The sequence below is a fragment of the Schistocerca americana genome, chromosome 7 (assembly GCF_021461395.2).
Source record: "Schistocerca americana isolate TAMUIC-IGC-003095 chromosome 7, iqSchAmer2.1, whole genome shotgun sequence".
Classification (NCBI taxonomy): Eukaryota; Metazoa; Arthropoda; class Insecta; order Orthoptera; family Acrididae; genus Schistocerca; species Schistocerca americana.
In genome coordinates this window covers 159,691,914-159,711,664 of record NC_060125.1, presented here as the reverse complement: position 1 = coordinate 159,711,664, position 19,751 = coordinate 159,691,914, and the positions used below count along the sequence as shown (strand labels likewise).

Genomic DNA, 19,751 nt, shown 5'->3' with positions numbered 1-19,751 from the left:
GAAAGCATGCAGAATTACATCTGACCCTATGCTTTCATTCCACTAATTGTTAGGTGCAGGAATTTGCATAAGTTGACTGATTACATTCGTGACTCACAGATATTGTATTAACTGCTTAGTATCCCCACCAACAGGCATCAATATGGAGACAGATGAGCTGGCATGGGTCTCTTAGCAGAGTAGTGCCACATGCTGTCATGGACAACATGCATGAAGGACTGTATGGGTATAACTACTGCCCAGGTATTTTTCTATCAGTGACTATAGACCATGCCTGTCAGTTCTTATGCTGATTTCAGGTACCTGCACCTGGCCTTTGTCTCTGGCCAGGCTCTGTTTTGCATGTGTAATTGTTCAGTCACTAATACTGATCATGTGTAGTGTTTATCTCTCTGTTCATCTGTTACCCTCTGTTCGGACTCTCTGCTCCCCCACAGATGGTGTGCACTTTTGTTCCCTCTTCCAGGGTTCAGATCCCGAGCTTTATAGTTGAGCCATCATTGTCTAGCACAGTTACGTCTGTGCTGATAGTGATAGTACCGTGACATTATCACACCCTGTGCAGATACAAATGTAGCATCATAGGACATTCTTAAGTGTGCTACACTTTTCTTTTTTCCATAGTGTTAATTGTGGGATAATTGTGCAAAAAGGTGAGAATTTAAGGAGATGGGACCTGGATAAACTGACTAAACCAGAGGTAGTACAGAATTTCAGGGAGAGCATAAGGAAACAATTGACAGGAATGGAGGAAAGAAATACAGTAGAAGAAGAATGGGTTGCTCTGAGAGATGAAGTAGTGAAGGAAGCAGAAGATCAAGTAGGTAAAAAGACAAGGGTTAATAGAACTCCTTGGGTAACAGAAGAAATACTGAATTTAATTGATGAAAGGAGAAAATATAAAAATGCAGTAAATGAAGCAGGGAAAAAGGAATACAAACGTCTCAAAAATGAGATCGACAGGAAGTGCAAAATGGCTAAGCAGGTATGGCTAGAGGACAAATGTAAGGATGTAGAGGCTTATACCACTAGGGGTAAGATAGATACTGCCTACAGGAAAATTAAAAAGACCTTTTGAGAAAAGAGAACCACTTGTATGAATATCAAGAGCTCAGATGGAAACCCAGTTCTAACCAAAGAAGGGAAAGCAGAAAGATGGAAGGAGTATATAGAGGGTCTATACAAGGGCGATGTACTTGAGGACAATATTATGGAAATGGAAGAGGAGGTAGATGAAGATGAAATGGGAGATATGATACTTCGTGAAGAGTTTGACAGAACACTGAAAGACCTAAGTCGAAACAAGGCCCCGGGAGTAGACAACATTCCATTAGAACTACTGACAGCCTTGGGAGAGCCAGTCCTGACAAAACTCTACCATCTGGTGAGCAAGATGTATGAGACAGGCAAAATACCCTCAGACTTCAAGAAGAATTTAATAATTCAAATCCCAAAGAAAGCAGGTGTTGACAGATGTGAAAATTACCGAACTATCAGTTTAATAAGTCACAGCTGCAAAATACTAACACAAATTCTTTACAGACGAATGGAGAAACTGGTAGAAGCCAACCTCGGGGAAGATCAGTTTGGATTCCGTAGAAGTGTTGGAACACGTGAGGCAATACTGACCTTACGACTTATCTTAGAAGAAAGATTAAGGAAAGGCAAACCTATGTTTCTAGCATTTGTAGACTTAGAGAAAGCTTTTGACAATGTTGACTGGAATACTCTCTTTCAAATTCTAAAGGTGGCAAGGGTAAAATACAGGGAGCGAAAGGCTATTTACAATTTGTACAGAAAGCAGATGGCAGTTATGAAAGGGAAGCAGTGGTTGGGAAGGGAGTGAGATAGGGTTGTAGTCTCTCCCCAATGTTATTCAATCTGTATATTGAGCAAGCAGTAAAGGAAACAAAAGAAAAATTCGGAGTAGGTATTAAAATCCATGGAGAAGAAATAAAACTTTAAGGTTCGCCGATGACATTGTAATTCTGTCAGAGGCAGCAAAGGACTTGGAAGAGCAGTTGAACGGAATGGAAAGTGTCTTGAAAGGAGGATATAAGATGAACATCAACAAAAGGAAAACGAGGATAATGGAATGTAGTTGAATTAACTCGGGTAATGCTGAGGGGATGAGACACTTAAAGTAGTAAAGTAGTTTTGCTATCTGGGGAGCAAAATAACTGATGATGGTCGAAGTAGAGAGGATGTAAAATGTAGACTGGCAATGGCAAGGAAAGTGTTTCTGAATAAGAGAAATTTGTTAACATCAGGTATAGATATAAGTCTCAGGAAGTCGTTTCTGAAAGTATTCGTATGGAGTGTAGCCATGCATGGAAGTGAAACATGGACGATAAATAGTTTGGACAAGAAGAGAATAGAAGCTTTTGAAATGTGGTGCTACAGAAGAATGCTGAGGATTAGATGGGTAGATCACATAACTAATGAGGAGGTATTGAATAGAATTGGGGAGAAGAGGAGTTTGTGGCACAACTTGACTAGAAGAAGGGACCGGTTGGCAGGACATGTTCTGAGGCATCAAGGGATCACAAATTTAGCATTGGAGGGCAGTGTGGAGGGTAAAAATCGTAGAGGGAGACCAAGAGATGAATACACTATGCAGATTCAGAAGGATATAGGTTGCAGTAGGTACTGGGAGATGAAGGAACTTGCACAGGATAGGGTAGCATGGAGAGCTGCATCAAACCAGTCTCAGGGCTGAAGACCACAACAACAACAACAACATGCACTAATGATTTCTTCTCTTGGTCAGAAAACAGTGTTATTGGTGTATGTAAATGAGGTGATGACTGTATTGTATCTGAACTAGATTTTTTGAGGTAGATATGAATGAGAGCTGTGAAGTAACTGAGGTTTGTAAGTTTGAGGCTGATAGCTTACTGCAAACAAATGCTGTTGAGATAAGTGACTTTGATGGAGATGAGACTTGTGTTGTTAGTAATGTTGTTGGTGAGGTAATTTTGGAGGAATATGATGATGATGATGATGATGAGGAGGAGGAGGAGGAGGAGGAAGATGAGTATCAGATTTTTTTGGAGTTTAAGAATAATGAAGTTTCAGAGTTATTTGTGAATCATGTTGACAATACAGGTAAGGTAAGTGATGTATGCAATGGTGTAAGTGAGAGTCATGGAATACCAGTCCAGTCAAAACAGTTTTCCATTAATGTCATGCAGAATAATGATCCAAACAGTAAAGGTGAGTTATCTGTGAGCTTAGAGCATAAAGGTGAAAAGTTTTGGAATTTTGTTTGGGAACAGATTGATAATAACACAGATGAATGTGCATTCTGGAATAAGTTAGCTGTGGTTAGCCAAAATTTGTATCCATATTGATGGAATGAAGTGAAAGAATATCTAAGCAGGAAGTGCAATTTTGACAATAATGTGTTTTGTGTTCCTCCTGTAACAAGTGATGTTAGTTGTGCCATGGAATCCATTCATTGTGTCCAATCTTTATCTGAAAACATGAGTAACAAAAGTAGTGCTATGATACCAGCAAAGTTAATAAAACTCTGTGAAGACAGTGTGCCTGTAGCATTTGATGAAATTGAAAGTGATCTTTTACATGAAGTGTCTAACAACAGAGAAGATCATTCAGATTTTGTGCGTCCTTACATTAAAATTAAGATTGATCAGTCAGAAGTAACTGTTTGATTGATAGATTAAGAACAGTAAGAATTTTGTGGAAAGACCCATTGTAGGTGTAAAGATAAGAGGAGCTACAGGTAGGCAAATCAAATTGGTAAAATCTCAGGTACTTTTAACTTTTAATATAGAGGACAAGCCCTTTGAACATGGATGTATAATGATCCCTAGTCTGGAAAAAAAATATACACTATGTTGGCAGATTCACATGACTATATAAATATGTTTTGTTTGTCAGGAATGTAGTGTGTAAGATCGCGTGATTCCTAAAGTTCTGTCTTATCCATTGACTGAGTTTAAATCTATGCTATACTATGTTTGCAGGTTCATATGACTATATAATTGTGTTTGGTTTCTCAGGAGTGTAGTATGTAAGATGATGTGATTTCTAAAGTTCTGTCTTATACATTGATTGAGTTTAAATCTATGACACACTATGTTTGGAGATTCATACAACTATATAAGTATGTTTTGTAATAGATTTGTGCTTTATCACCTTACTATTCCATTTTTTCATTGTATTTAGCTCTGTTTTTTAAAATTTCATATGTGAACACTTTTTAATCCTATCTGACATAAGTCCTATATACTTGCTTTTGCAATATAAATGGGGAGAACATATGCCATGTGATGTGAGGAAGGTATGGAACAGCATATTTAGTACACAAAACAATGTTTCAGAATTTGATGTGAATGCTAGACAGGAAGTTATCTATCCGTTGGACCATGTGATGAGAAATCTAGGGAGGAAACTGAGAGATGTGAGTGGATTCACTCCCCACACTGCTGTATGGCTGTACCCTGCTGGTCCAGTTGACTAACAAGAGATCATAGGCACTGGGTAATGTACTGAAGCATCTGTCAACTATGTCAGTGCTGGGACTGAGATCTGTAAATTTTTAGCCAAGGAATTATCCTGTATAAAGAATTCATGGAACTATTTGCTTAGAAAAAACAGTGTTAATCCACTTAGAAGTATGTATTTTCAAGTAGGGGGATTAACTTCCCAATACAGTGTGTAAATTTAAACCAGTACTTTTTTTTTATCAATTGTAAATGAATATCTTGGGCTGCTATGTACATAGGTTAGTTTGTAGGAACAATTAGCAAATATCATGGAAGGCATTTACGAGTGTAAACAGTATAACAAGGTGTACACATGTCTGATTTCATACACTGATTTTGGCTCTCAAACTACTTGATTATGTCATCCGCTCAAAGCTATTTATGACTCTGGTAACCTGTATTTACCCTGAATACTGCAATACTGTATTTGATTGAAACTTGAGTTGTGGGCAAACTCATGCTTAACTGTTTTGGGTACCGTTGGTCATCACGACTCTGTGTGTGTGTGTGTGTGTGTGTGTGTGTGTGTGTGTGTGTGTGTGTGTACTCGTGTACTCAAGGGGAGTGTACAACTATTGATTGAGGCTAGGTGATTCCTATAAGTATTCTTTACATATGATTGAAATTATTGATATATGATTATGAACTTTATTCATTTTGCTGGTGGGTACCTGGTGCGGTTTGGATTCATGGGTCAGTCCCCATATCGTAAGCTTTGCCCCTAATATTTTTCCATTATTTTCTCCTTTCATGAGTCAACTTATTTAAATACTCTGGTTTATGTGACATGTATAGTAGATATTTTTTCTTGTTATCTGTGATATGTTATGTATCAGATATTTCTATTTATGTGTTTTCTGTCTTTCGGCAACATTTTGTGCACCATTTGGCAAACCTTATAGTCTATCAGAAAATATTGTAAACACATTGTTTCCAAATTTTGTGAGGGGGATATTGTAAAGGGACACTCTCCTCTAGCATTATTTTTCCTCAACGGAAGTAGCCGATACCAGAAATATCTTTGAGTTTTGAATAAGTTAAAATTATATCAACTGTATTTCTGAAAGAATTGCATATGATTTTGTACACGGTGTATTATATTTCAGGCTAAAATCCGTAAAAAGAACTTACTTTATTTTCTTTGTTACAATTGATGTGTACCAGCTCTGAATATACAGTTTAAATTATTTTCTTTTAGAAACATTTGACATTACGAAATATCTGGGACACTTAAAATTTCTATTTTTAATTATGCAATTTAGTACCATTTATTATGTTTATTTCTGGGTTCATTTATAAAATAATAATATAAATTAATAGAAATTCATTTGTCAAGAGAATTTGTAAACCCATTGGAATATTGTTAGTACCACATGTTTTTATTTTTGGAAAGAACAATGTATTTTTCAGCTTTGTTCATGTGAAAATTCAAAAGACAGTGTGATACAGAAAAATGAGAAAGAATAAAATATTTGTGAAAACAAAAAAATACAGTGCAGGCTTACTTAAAACTTATTATGTCAATTGGAACTATGAGAACCAATAATGTCAAAAATTTCAGCTTCAGGAATCATCCTCCAAACATGAAGAACTGGAGCCAAGTTCAAAAAAAGAAGATATGTTAAAAGTATACTGTAAATCTTACTATTCTTGGAACTTATTAAAAGAGTTAACCATAAAGACAGGGACAATCAACAAATGATTTGCAGGAGGTGTAGCTTACGCGGTCATTATGCGCAACCAGAATTCCTTTGAATTTTGTGGTAGTTCTTTCAATAATAACATTTTGCTCCAGCAGTTGTTAAAGTCTTCACACATTTACTGCTGACAGCAAACTTCAGTCTGCTGATCATACCATCATAGAACCTTATTAAAAGACCTTTCAAAAAAACAAAAAAATCCAGTCATATATCATACCATTTTCCTCATCTTCAGACTAATTTGATGCAGTCAACCACTAATTTCTCTCCTGAGCCAAACTCTTCACCTCAGGATGGCACTTGCACCCAACATTCTTGATAATTTGTTGGATGTAACTGATATCAATTTTTCCCACACTTTTTACTCTCTGCAGCATCCTCAAGTACCATGGAAGTTATTTCTTGATCTCTTAACATGTGTCTATAGCAAATTACTGTGTTCATGATGTCAGTGATCTGATCATTTTGAGTTTCTAACCAAACTTATACTGTCATACTAAACGTATCTATGTTTGACTTTTTTTCACCTTCTGTTTTAAAATAATGTAAAAAGTGAAGTTTTCTTCTTGTTACCATTTTGTCTTGTGGCTGTCGTCTATTAAGGATGTATTTCCCTATTCTCTGTAGTTTTGGTTATAATGATAATGTTATCTAAGTTCATTTATGTTTTATTTAGAAGCAATTGGTCTGTATTTCTTTAATAATAACACTGGTCAACACTCATTTTCTTGCCAAGGATATTTGAGTGGCTTTAGGATGGGTTAGTGGTGCTGAGGACGAATATAGCAACCATTTATGCAGTTTGGCTCTAGTTTTTGAGATAGTGCATGATTTATTCAAAAAATTAGAAAAAATTGCTAATACTGAACTCGAGCGCTACAAACTACAATGAAAAAAGAAAATAATCTTTATAAATAGCTTCTATGAAAACCTGATAGGCATTTGTCCACGTATAAAACATAATTGAAAAGTTTCTCTACAAGTATATCATTTTCCGTCCATGATGAACCGCTTCCTGCAGGCTTTCCTTTTATAGGTCTCTTCAGAACAGTCACGTTGCAGATTCCAGCAATAATCTGCCATCATATGCCTGTCCCATCTTCCTTTATATCTTTCCTCTATTCCTTTCATATCTTGATGGAACCGCTCTCCTTGTTCCTCACTGAAATCACCTAGATTACGAGGAAATCGATCCAAGTGGCTGTGAAGGAAGTGCAATTTTATGCTCATGTTAGCTCCTAAGTTTTGAAAGTTAGTGAGCATGTTTTTGACCAGTTCCTCGTAATTGGGAGCTTTATGATTGCCCAAAAAACATTTTACAACAGCAACAAAACTGTTCCAGGCCGATGCTTCAGTGACAGTCATGACACTTGTAAAATTGGTATCATTGATGAGCCTGCGAATTTGAGGACCATCAAATATTCCTGCCTTAAGTTTTTCACTACTGAGTCCAGGGAACGTATTGCAGATGTATGTGAAGCAATTACCATTTCTGTCTAAATCTTTGGTGAGTTGCTTCATTAGTCCTAACTTAATATGTAATGGTGGAAGAACAATCTTGTCCCTACTAACCAGAGGTTCATTAATGATGTTTGCTTCACCAACAGCCATATGTTCCCTTGGAGGCCATGTTTTCTGCTTCCAATGTTCGTGCTTTGCCCTACTATCCCACATGCAGATAAAACATGGGTGCTTTGTGTATCCACTTTGTTGTCCAAGCAAGAAGTTCACCATTTTCAAATCAACACAAATCAACCACTGGTGCTGCATATACTGAATTTTCTGCAGAACCATCTTGATGTTAGCATATGCTTCACAAAGTTTTGTTGAGTGGGCAATTGGAATAGATGCGTAACGATTGCCATTGTGTAGGAGAACACATTTTAAACTTCTAGTGGAACTGTCTATGAAGAGACGCCAGTCCTCTGGTCTATATTCCGGCAGCCCCAATTCGAGTAAAAGTCCAGGTATATTGTTGCAATACACTATAACCTCTTCTTGGTTGAAGTATGGAAGAAGGTTTTCTTCTCTCGTCCGGTAAGCTGTTATTTTAACACTTGGATGAAGACAGTTCTTTTCCTTAAGCCTGGATGCTAAGAGTTCTGATGCTTGCTTTGAAAGATTGAGTTCTCGTATCAAGTCACTGAGCTCCTTCTGGTCGAACTGCTGGGGTTGTGTCTCACGTCCTTCGTATTCCGAACCACTACTTGTACATTCCTCGCCATGCACATCGTCATCTGATGATGTTAGCGTGGGTAATGTTGTGAAGGTTGGTACAGGAACATCGTTGCTGTGCACCACCGGTCTTCTTGCTGACTCCAAATCGGGATATTCCCACTTTCGTTTTTTGAACCTATTAAAACCTTTCACATTAACAATGCAAAAATAGCAATCATCTGTATGGTTCTTCTGCTCTCGCCATACCATAGGCACTCCGAAGTTTAAGCTTTTCCTTTTTCGTTTTGTCCACTGCCGTAAGCACTCCACACAGCATTTACAAACTTTATGGGGTGCCCACGCCTTGTCTTGATCTCCAAGTTTAATTCCGAAATATGCCAGATACGCTTCCTTCACAAAAGGAGTGATATTCTTCCTGTTCTTTTGAAGAACGTATTCACCACAAATGTAGCAGAACTCATCTGGATGGTTCACGCAAAGACGGCGTGAAGAACTCATGTTTTCCTAAAACAAAATTGCACAAACACTACATATTATGCAGAACTTTCTTGTATTTGCATGTCAATCACATTCAACAAACATCATTAATTGTTTTGTGTGAAATGAATACTCACCTCTTATTTGCTACGTCACGATGAAAAGGTTCTATCTCCTTGAAGCTGCACTGCACATGTGTGTGACTTTCGACCATCGCCATTTTTCTTGTTTACACTGAACGCTACCTATCGGCTGTTGCGGGGATTACCTCGTCCAACAAATGAATGTCAAGTACCGCCGAATTCATATCTGCACAACCCTCAATATCTTCAACACACGCACCGCACAACAGGACTGAACACATGCTGACAGTGTGATGTTTGCATGATGTAATCCTCAACCACACAGATGCACTCCCTGAGCACAATTGTTTAATAAAGATAGTACAATATCACTAATTAAAAAACAGGTAGCAAATACATTACACCATATATGGACCCTGCAGCCGATATTATCCACATGAAACTCTCATTTCCACAAATAACCTATATCTCAAAAACCAGAGCCAATTTGGAAAAAGTACAAATATACTCGGAATGAGTATCATAACAATATCCCATTTTTGTTCAAACTTCCCTGGCAACGAAATAAAAATTTTATTTTGTAGAGCTGTGTAATGTATACAGAGTTTGTTTGTCTTTTATTTATTTCTGTATGTTGAGAAGTGATTGGTTTGGTGATGTGTGCATTGCGTGCCATCATGTACACATATGTGGGTGAACCTATATATCTGCTGGCCAAATACCTGGCAGAACTACTAAGCCCTTACGTGGGTAAATGCCCTCATCATGTTTGGAATTCTATGGATTTCGTAAAACGTCTCGAGAACTTCAAGCTGAAAGACTCAGATATCCTGGTGAGTGTTGACGTTGTCTCGTTATTCACCAGGGTGCCGCTTTGAGAGTCAGTTGAGTTCATTGCACAGAAATTTGATGAGAAGATGACCAACCTTTTCAGGCACATTCTGACCTCCACATGTTTTCTGTTTAAAATGATAATACTACGAGCAAACAGAAGGAGTCGCAATGGGGAGCCCACATTTGCCTGTGGTCGCGAATTTCTATATGGAGTATTTTGAGGAGGAAGCTTTGGTGTCATCCAAATGGAAACCTACTTGTTTTCTATGTTATGTTGATGACACGTTCATGATATGGCTCCATGGAAGGGACAAGCTCCTAGACTTCCATACACACCTAAGCTCCATACATCCGAACATCAAATTCGCTATGGAGACTGAAGCAGAAGGAAGTTTACCGTTCCTGGATGTCATGGTCAAAAGAAGAGCAGATGGCACCCTGGGCCATGGGGTATACAGGAAGAAAATGCACACCGACCTGTATTTGCATGCAAATAGCTGCCACCACCCTTCGCAGAGGAATGGGGTACTAAAGACACTGGTGCGCAGGGCGCGCACCATCTCGGATGCAGAGAGTCTGCCCCATGAGCTGGAACACCTCAAAACTGTATTTCGGATAACGGGTACTCGGAATGGCAGATCAGATGGGCTCTCCACCCCACCTCTACAGTACAGTCTGAGGAGATGGACGACGTCATGGAGGAAGAGATAGCCACCACCTATATACCGCATACTGACGCACTATTGGCGAAAATAGGATTAATATTGAGGAAACACCAAGCAGGAACTGTCTTTTGCACACCCAATAAAACACGAGCATTATTGGGAAGTGTCAAAGACAATCTCGGTTTGCAGAAGGCCGGCATATACCAGATTCCCTGTGAGTGTGGGAAGACAGTGCGCACCATCATAGATTATTGCCGAGAACATCAGAGGCACACTCGACATCTATTCTGTATTTTGTGTGCACAGCCAAAATTGTGATTGTTCTTTTATTATTATGATATTCAACAATATTTTAATTATACTACAGGTCAGGGTGACTTTAGATCTTGGGGCTCATCTGGGGTCCTTTGTTTTGAACAACCTATTAATTTTGTTTATGATTTTCAGGATAAAACCATTGCATGTGTACTAAGTACTGTAGCAAAAAGGATGATTAAATTACTAAATTCAGATGTGAAATATGTGAATTATCTTTAAGAATAATAAGCCAACAAATGATAATTAAAAGGACATATGACTTTTAAAAAGAGTGGTCCAGCAAGATTAACAATAAGTACAAGATTAAGTTTATGTCTCTTGGCTTCAAATACTATAAAATTACATCATTAATCATGACAATAATTGACAAAATGAGACAAGTGGGGGTGGGGGCAGGGTGTTAGACACAAGTCAACCTGAGGATAGTGAAAACTTAAGACGATTCACAAATGCACAAAATACCAGAGTAGGAGGACACACTCAGAATACTTTTGGCTAAAATGGGGAACTGAAAACAAACAGTGACCAAGGCTAATTCTAGATTAGAAGAAGTGAAAACAAACAGTGACATTTTACGAAGTGAAATGAAAATCAATAGTGATCAGGTTAATTCCAAATTGGAAAATATAAACTCAACAATTAATTACCATTATTACTCTTTGAAAACTAGTATGCAATTACTTCCAGTCTTACATTTGCAATCTTTCTTTTACAGGAAATGCGTAAAAAATAACTAATGAATCAGTGATAAAATTTAAAACAAATGAAAATCAGGACTCTGAAATAGAACCATTGTAGTACCTACAGGGGTTCACATGAAGTTGATGTGAAATGAGATTAACAAACACAGGTTCCCACCATTCGTGTAGCACTATTTCAATGTTTTTGATTTCTATACTGCATGTTTTCCCTGACTCATTTATTTATCTTTTACATAATATCTTCTTCTGTCATACTATTGTCAAATGTTGGGTAAATAGTTATGTAGTAAGTTAATGAATGTCACAGGTTAATACGTTGATCTTGCAGTGGTACTACAAATTATATTGTCAAGATTTTAAACATGGCTGCAGCAGCAACTGTTAAAATTCTTCACAATAAAATGGCTGCCATCCTTTATTGTGAAAAATTATATTGTAGTTGTTGTTGTGGTCTTCAGTCCTGAGACTGGTTTGGTGCAGCTCTCCATGCTAATCTATCCTGTGCAAGCTCCTTCATCTCCCAGTACCTACTGCAACCTACATCCTTCTGAATCTGCTTAGTGTATTCATCTCTTGGTCTCCCTCTACGAATTTTACCCTCCACACTGCCCTCCAATGCTAAATTTGTGACCCCTTGATGCCTCAGGACATGTCCTACCAACCGATCCCTTCTTCTAGTCAAGTTGTGCCACAAACTTCTCTTCTCCCCAATCCTATTCAATACCTCCTCATTAGTTACATGATCTACCCACCTAATCTTCAACATTCTTCTGTAGCATCACATTTCGAAAGCTTCTATTCTCTTCTTGTCCAAACTATTTATTGTCCATGTTTCACTTCCATACATGGCTACGCTCCATACAAATACTTTCAGAAACGACTCCCGGACACTTAAATCTATACTCAATGCTAACAAATTTCTCTTCTTCAGAAACGCTTTCCTTGCCATTGCCAGTCTACATTTTATATCCTCTCTTATGGCTCTGAGCACTATGGGACTTAACAGCGGAGGTCATCAGTCCCCTAGAACTTAGAACTACTTAAACCAACTAACCTAAGGACATCACACACATCCATGCCCGAGGCAGGATTCGAACCTGCGACCGTAGCGGTCGCGCGGTTCCAGACTGAAGCGCCCTGAACCGCTCGGCCTTTCCGGCTGACTATCCTCTCTACTTCGACCATCATCAGTTATTTTGCTCCCCAAATAGCAAAACTCCTTTACTACTTTAAGTGTCTCATTTCCTAATCTAATACCCTCAGCATCACCCGACTTAATTCGACTACATTCCATTATCCTCGTTTTACTTTTGTTGATGTTCGTATTATATCCTCCTTTCAAGACACAGTCCATTCCGTTCAACTGCTCTTCCAAGTCCTTTGCTGTCTCTGACAGAATTACAATGTCATCGGCAAACCACAAAGTTTTTATTTCTTCTCCCTGGATTTTAATACCTACTCCGAATTTTTCTTTTGTTTCCTTTACTGCTTGCTCAATATACAGATTGAATAACATCGGGGAGAGGCTACAAACCTGTCTCACTCCCTTTCCAACCACTGCTTCCCTTTCATGCCCCTCGAATCTTATAACTGCCATCTGGTTTCTGTACAAATTGTAAATAGCCTTGTGGTACAAATATCAAAAATTGAGAAATGCCATGAAGGCTGAGGTACATAATATGATATGAAGTTACTGTTCACCTTTCTGCCGGAAAATGTAATCAGGTTCACTGCAACAGAATTAACGTACAAAGTTACTAGAAAAATCTTTATGCATTGTCCAAGCATCATAGACTCATAAACTTATCTAATTATCACCAAGTTTCTATTATGGTGTATAATTGCTAGCCAAAACTCTACAGAAGGAAAATATCTATAAATTATTGATATATTGAGTCAAACTGAAGATAAACTTAACTATCAATGTCAATATAGCCAGTAACTAATTCTACTGTGTGTGGAAAAAATGATGATGTGAAACAAAAATATAAGGTTAACTTTTGCAGTACATTTCTATCAGTTTAGCCATGCTGTGGGGAAAAAGTTTATCAGAAATATCGGATCCAAGGGAATATTGTGTGATGTTCGAGTATTGCAAGGTAATGTACATCTTGAGTAAAAATATTGTATTGTATTGTATTGCATTTTTATTGATCCAGGCAATCATAATATTGTACAGTTGTACATATGATATGGGACAGGTCAAGAGAGCTATTTACAAGTAATTTTTACAAACTGACTTTTACATTATTTTGTAGCAAGGAAATTATCTATCTTAAACAAAACAGTTAATACAAATCATAGAACTGTAAGGTTGTACATACGATATTGGACAGGTCAAGAGAACATATTTGCAAGTAATTTTTAATAAATTGATTTTACATTATTTTGCAATGAGGAAGTTTGCTATCTTTAACAAAACAGTAAATACAAATGTTGTATGGTAAAATACAAACAGCCAATACAAATGTGATAGTAAAGTAGTCCAGTGTATTTCATAAACATGCACAGTATATAATAATCCAGTATATTTCATAGACATGCACAGTATATAATTTTCAGACCTAATTGAACATTTATCATATTGTTTACATTTTTAATCCCTTTCAAAAAAATGATCAACTGCATAAAAGCAATGGCCCAAGAGATATTTTTTTAACTTATGTGTGAAGGCTCTTGGGTTCTTTGTTGCTTTGAGTTCATTGGGTAAATTATCATACATTTGTATCCCAACATTTAAAACACTTTTTTGGTAGCAGGTAGTTCTGGACTGAATCATATGTAGGTGAGATTGCTGCCTTGTTGCATAGTTATGAATATGTCCATTGAATTTTAGTGTGCAGTCATTGTTTAACAGGTATGACTTGACAAATGAGACGATATTATAAATGTAAGCAGAGGACAGTGTCATAATGCCATTTGTTTTGAAATGTTGTCTGCATGATTCGTTACGTCTTAGATTACATATTATGCATATTGCCTTTTTTTGCAAATATATGGTGTTGTCATGAGTGAGGTATATAATTATCTGTAAAGCATTATTCAATTTAGGTGCTATGAAGATGATTGTTACGGCACTAAAGTGAAGATCTGTGATGTTGTGATGATGTAAGTTGAACTTTATGTGATACTATGATGATGATGATGATATATACAGAGGATACTGAGATGATACCTATGATGTATACTGCAATGTATTAGATTTATGGTGATGTTAGGTTAAGGTTGGGTTAGGAACATACTGATGCTCTGATAAGATGAAGTGATGACCATGATGACGTAGCTGAATATAAATAATTAATAACAAAAATATAAATCAAGGGAATGGTTTGACTAAGTGATTACACCATTGAGTGTAGCACTGTACCCAGATGCAATTTTGGACATGGTAGTACAGCACATTACCCAAATAGTATAGTATAACACTGTACTTGGATACAATTTCAGCCATGCTAATACAGCACAATATCTGCACAGTAGAGTACAGCGCTGTACCTGATCATGGTTTCAGGTGTTGTGGTACAGAAATTAAGCTGGATGGTTTCTATCATAGAAAGTGTTGTCATCTTGAATATTGGAGTATATTAACTGTGAATACACATTTTGCTTTATCTAATAATAATAATAAGAAGAAGAAAGTGCAGTTTGTGGAAGGAGAATGTGAGGCAGTTTACAAATTAACTGCTTGAAATTTTGCCTACTGTGCTGCATGTTTTGAGCCATGGCAAAAGAAGTCCTGTGATCATGGTTGCTTCCATAGACACACTGAAGACCTATCCAAAATTTTGTCATGTGTACTGGACGAAAGGAGTAAATTTCTTTAAAAAGCTGTTTTATAGATACTATATGTCATAAACAATCACGAATCTGTAATGGTTGCTAGCCCTAAAGCATCAAGTGTATTGTCACATAAACAGTATGTGACTGTGGAGGCCATAAATGTGCTAACTCTATTTGATACAGCACCAATTGAAATGTAAAGTCTCTATGACAATGTAAATGTATGAACTACTAAGGTTCTCTCTCCAACACTCAAATTGGTAAGTCTATGTATGATGGAATAAAACACATAACCACTTGTAAAAATATTATTTATTATTGTATAATATTTTTATATGTCTTTTATACATTACTAATATACATGTTGTACTTACAACATTGCAGTGCCTGTGTTGTTCAGAAGTACGATGCAATGTTCCTTCAAACATGCAGGCTATCCGAGCATGCTCCATGGCCTTAAAGTTCCATATATCATCAACCATGTGTTTACAGCCTGCATTCATGCATCCATTATGTATATTCCTGAACAGGGGAGACATTTTAATTGAAAGTTGCCTGCTCAATGTCAGTGGGTAAATACAATATTGCATTGCCTGTGTTGTTCAGAAGTATGACACAGTCATCCTTCAGGCATAATGGATGTATGAGTGCAGGTAGTAGACACATGGTTAACAACATATGCGCATTTGGGTCAGGCCATGAAGCACGCTCGATAGCCTAATGGTAAGGTGATCACTCATGATAATTGGGAAATCAGGGTTCAACTCCTGGTCCAGCATAAATTTTCACTGTTGTCATTCTATTACACAAACAATAATTGTCCATACACTTCATGTATTTCATAATGGCTGTAGTCACTGCATCATACTTCTGAATATCGTATTTATCTTCCAAAACTAGGCAAGAGACTTTCAATCAAAATGTCTCCCTATATGAGGATATACATCGTGGATGTATGAGAGCAGGCTGTAAACACAACATTTGATGACATATGGAAGTCTGCGTTGGGCCATGAACTGTGCTTGGATTGCTTAATGGTAAGGCAACTGCTCACAATGAGTAGGAAATCCTGGATTGAGATGCTCTCCGCCACAAATTTTCACTGTCATCATTCGCCTATACAGCTGATGGTTGTCCATATTCACAGCCAAGAATATGTTTCCTGTATTTTATAATGGCTGTAGTCACTGCAGTGCCTCTTCCTTCGGACATTGTATCGTACTCCTGAACAATTCAAGCATTGCAATATTGTATTTATCTGCCAATGCCAAGCAAGCGACTTTCATGTAATATGTTTCCCCTGTAAGGAAATATACAAAATAGATGTACAAGTACAGGCTGTAGACACATGGTTGACAATGTATGGAAGTTCAGGTTGGGTCATAAAGTGTGCTCGCATAGCCTAATAGTAAGACAACCACATGCAATAAGCAGGAAATCCTGTTTCAAGTTCCAAACTGGCACAAATTTTCATTGCAGTCAAATTTACTGCTTATCGTAGCCCACATTTGCCACTACAAATACATTCAATGTATTTTGTACTTTGTGAACTATGGGAGATAAATCACAATCATTAAAAAAAACATCATTATTCTCTTTTTTCTACATCAGCCCTATTAATCACTTTGCAATACTTTCCAAATAACTGTTTTTGGATGCTCTAAATTCATCATATATTTCACACAATCCAATTGGAGCACTAATAGTCTTAGGGAATGCCATCTGTAAACTCCACTTGAAAGGAACTTGTTTATAGGGGCAGTACAACCAGACTTAGGTACAGTACATGAACACACACCTATGCACACATTTAACTCATCATCCTCACCTTGAATTCATATTTCAATAGATACTTGACAATATCATTGAAGAGCGGTTTAACATACCTTTGCCATCAACTGAGTCTCTCTATGGTGATGCGTAATGTATCTCACAGGCCACACAGGTTCTGACACTTTGATGCTTTAAATATACTCATTGTGTGGGGGTTAGAGATGTTGACTTTATTGTACAATTCCCAGCCATGTTGACAATGTATGTATTGTTGGTGACAAATATGTCAATGTCTCACGGGAAAGGTTTGTAATTGGTTGTCATGCAGTCCGCAATGTATTTCAGCTTACTGCACAGTTGATCACATTTCATGTCACCGAACTGCATCTTTGTGCTCAACCACACATTCTCGATTTCCACTACAACTTTGGTGTCTGTGTCAGGTGCTAAAAATAACATTAACATGCTTTGACCCTTTGACACTCAATTGATAAGTAGTGTTGCACAACAGTACTCTGTAATGACTTAGATGAGGCTTTACAAGTGGTGCAAGTGTTGGACATAGTGGGAACTCAAAGTCTGGAAACAATTCCATGACCTGCTCCAATTATCACGTGCTGCATCAAAGACATTGTGTGCTTGCTGACTTTCTGATGGAGGCAATGGATATAGTGTAATTTCAAAGTCTGGAAGCAGTTCTCCATGCTGAGCTGATTACCACTCCAAAGTGTCAGGATCTGCATCAGAGTGCTTGTCTGCATGCTGACTTAATTTGTGCTACTGCTCAAATGTACCTGAAATCCACTCCAACATCTTGGGAGATGCATCAGGAAGTGAATCTGCATGCTGGTTTGATATGTACACACTGTAATGCAGTGACACTATCAAAACTGAAAGGTGAACATTGCAGTTATTTATGGTGAACTCGGATATGATTGATATCAATCATAACCTGACAGCAGTATGTTCATGTCAGGAAATCATGATTTTTCATAAATTAACACTACACTGAACTCTCAGTCCAAAGACAATACTATAAAAACATGTTTAACATGCAGAGAGTAACACCACATTTATTGCTGCACTATGCAATGTTAGTGGTGACAGTGATGGATATAGTGGAAACTCAAAGTCTGGAAACAATTGTGTGTGAATTATGGAACTTGTCTGGAAACAGTTTTGTGTGTCTCTCCAATATGTTCTTGATGGCTAATAAGCCTGGATGCTACAAGTGAATGGTGGATAGATATCTGGTGTACATTGTAAACACAATTTGTCTGGTAATCATTTAAAAATGCGGTGCTAGCCCATATGTTACATCACATTCCATTTATAGTAAGTATGATTGGAGTTTAATGTCTCTATATTCATCTCTAATTTCCATCACACAAAGGCATACTTACAGTAAAAATTAGTGTTAGTTAAAAATAATAAATCTACCAACAGCGTGTGCATTGTTGTAGTGAAGTTGGCTGAGAATCCTACAGCTAGCTGGGAACGTATTGCAATCTGAATTCGTCATGTGACCTACTGGTTGAATCTATTTTATATACTACCACTACAATTGCTAGTACTATACAAAATGAGCTACAATGACTCACACATCAGTATGAGCTATTATCGCATGTTTTCCTATACAGGCGGGATGACTGAAATTTACAGACCAATGCAGTACTACTCTATTGGTTGTGTGTGTGTTAGAGAGAGATTGTGGTGATCTGGTGTTCTGTTCTATTCTCTTCTGTTCTTTTTCAACTGATTGTGTGGAACTCGACTCGCTCTCTTCGTCCACAAGATCCAGAAGGTGGTAGATATGTCAGTGCAGTATTGCTCTATTGATTTTACTTTAACATATGTATCTAAGAACTGTTCGATGGTGTTAAATCATCATCAGCATGTTTGCACCCAGAAGACAGCACCATAAGAAAACTGCTACATGTACGGGATGTCCTACATACAATGTAGAACATTTACAGGTCTGGTGAGTTTCTCTCAGCTCTATTGCTCTAACCATTTGAATGAATGTGTGATGTCTGTTCTTTTGGACGTCCGAAAGAACAGACACCACACATTCATATAATTTGATAGGCCTATCTGGGTGATGAATCCACCTTTTTCAGTGCAAATGCACAAATACATCCAACCTCTTGTGGAAATCTCGGAAGAGTGAATATGGAAGAAATGGACAGGGGCTGCAGATAGGTGGCGCTCGATAGGAGTGTGGATCGGCCATGAGGCTATCCGAGATAGTCCGTGCAGTTGCGATAACACTGTGTCCTGGATGGCACAGTGGTTACCACACCTGCCTAGTAAGTAGGAAGTCCTGGTTCAAATCCCGGTCTGGCACACATTTTCATTCCGCGTAATGTTACCGCACCAGCCTAGTAAGCAGGAAGTCCTAGTTTGAATCCCAGTCTGGCACACATTTTCACTCATCACCGCCAATTACACATCATGTCCCAATGCAGCTGACAGCAGTGAACCCTTCCCTTTCCTTTCCTTTCTTCCCCTCTCCACATTCAATTTATATCCAGTCATTTGCTTGACAGCTATTGTGTGTGCGCATGTATGTGAGACAGAGTGTGGGTGGTGATCTCGTGTTCTGTTAATGAATTAATGCGGCATACTGTTTAAAGTCAGATGTAAAATGCCGAGACTTCCAGGGAACTGAAAGGTGTATCAACAGCTAAATATATAAAAATCATGTACTTGAGAGATGTAGTACTGCTAC

At 37.7% G+C, this 19,751-nt stretch overlaps 1 protein-coding gene across 2 annotated transcripts in view; it reads right to left on the bottom strand.

The window, feature by feature from the left end:
- The window catches only part of LOC124621986 (katanin p60 ATPase-containing subunit A-like 2), a 193,512-nt gene that overhangs the window by 125,733 nt on the left and 48,028 nt on the right, over positions 1–19,751 (bottom strand). The window contains exon 1 of one of the 2 annotated variants that reach the window (XM_047147526.1): positions 11,414–11,504. The exons of the other annotated variant lie outside the window; for it this stretch is intronic. Within the exon in view, the coding sequence (XP_047003482.1) occupies positions 11,414–11,416 (3 nt within the window). The 5' untranslated portion in view covers positions 11,417–11,504. Of the gene's footprint in view, positions 1–11,413; positions 11,505–19,751 lie in introns of those variants that run through there. 2 annotated transcript variants of the gene reach the window in all.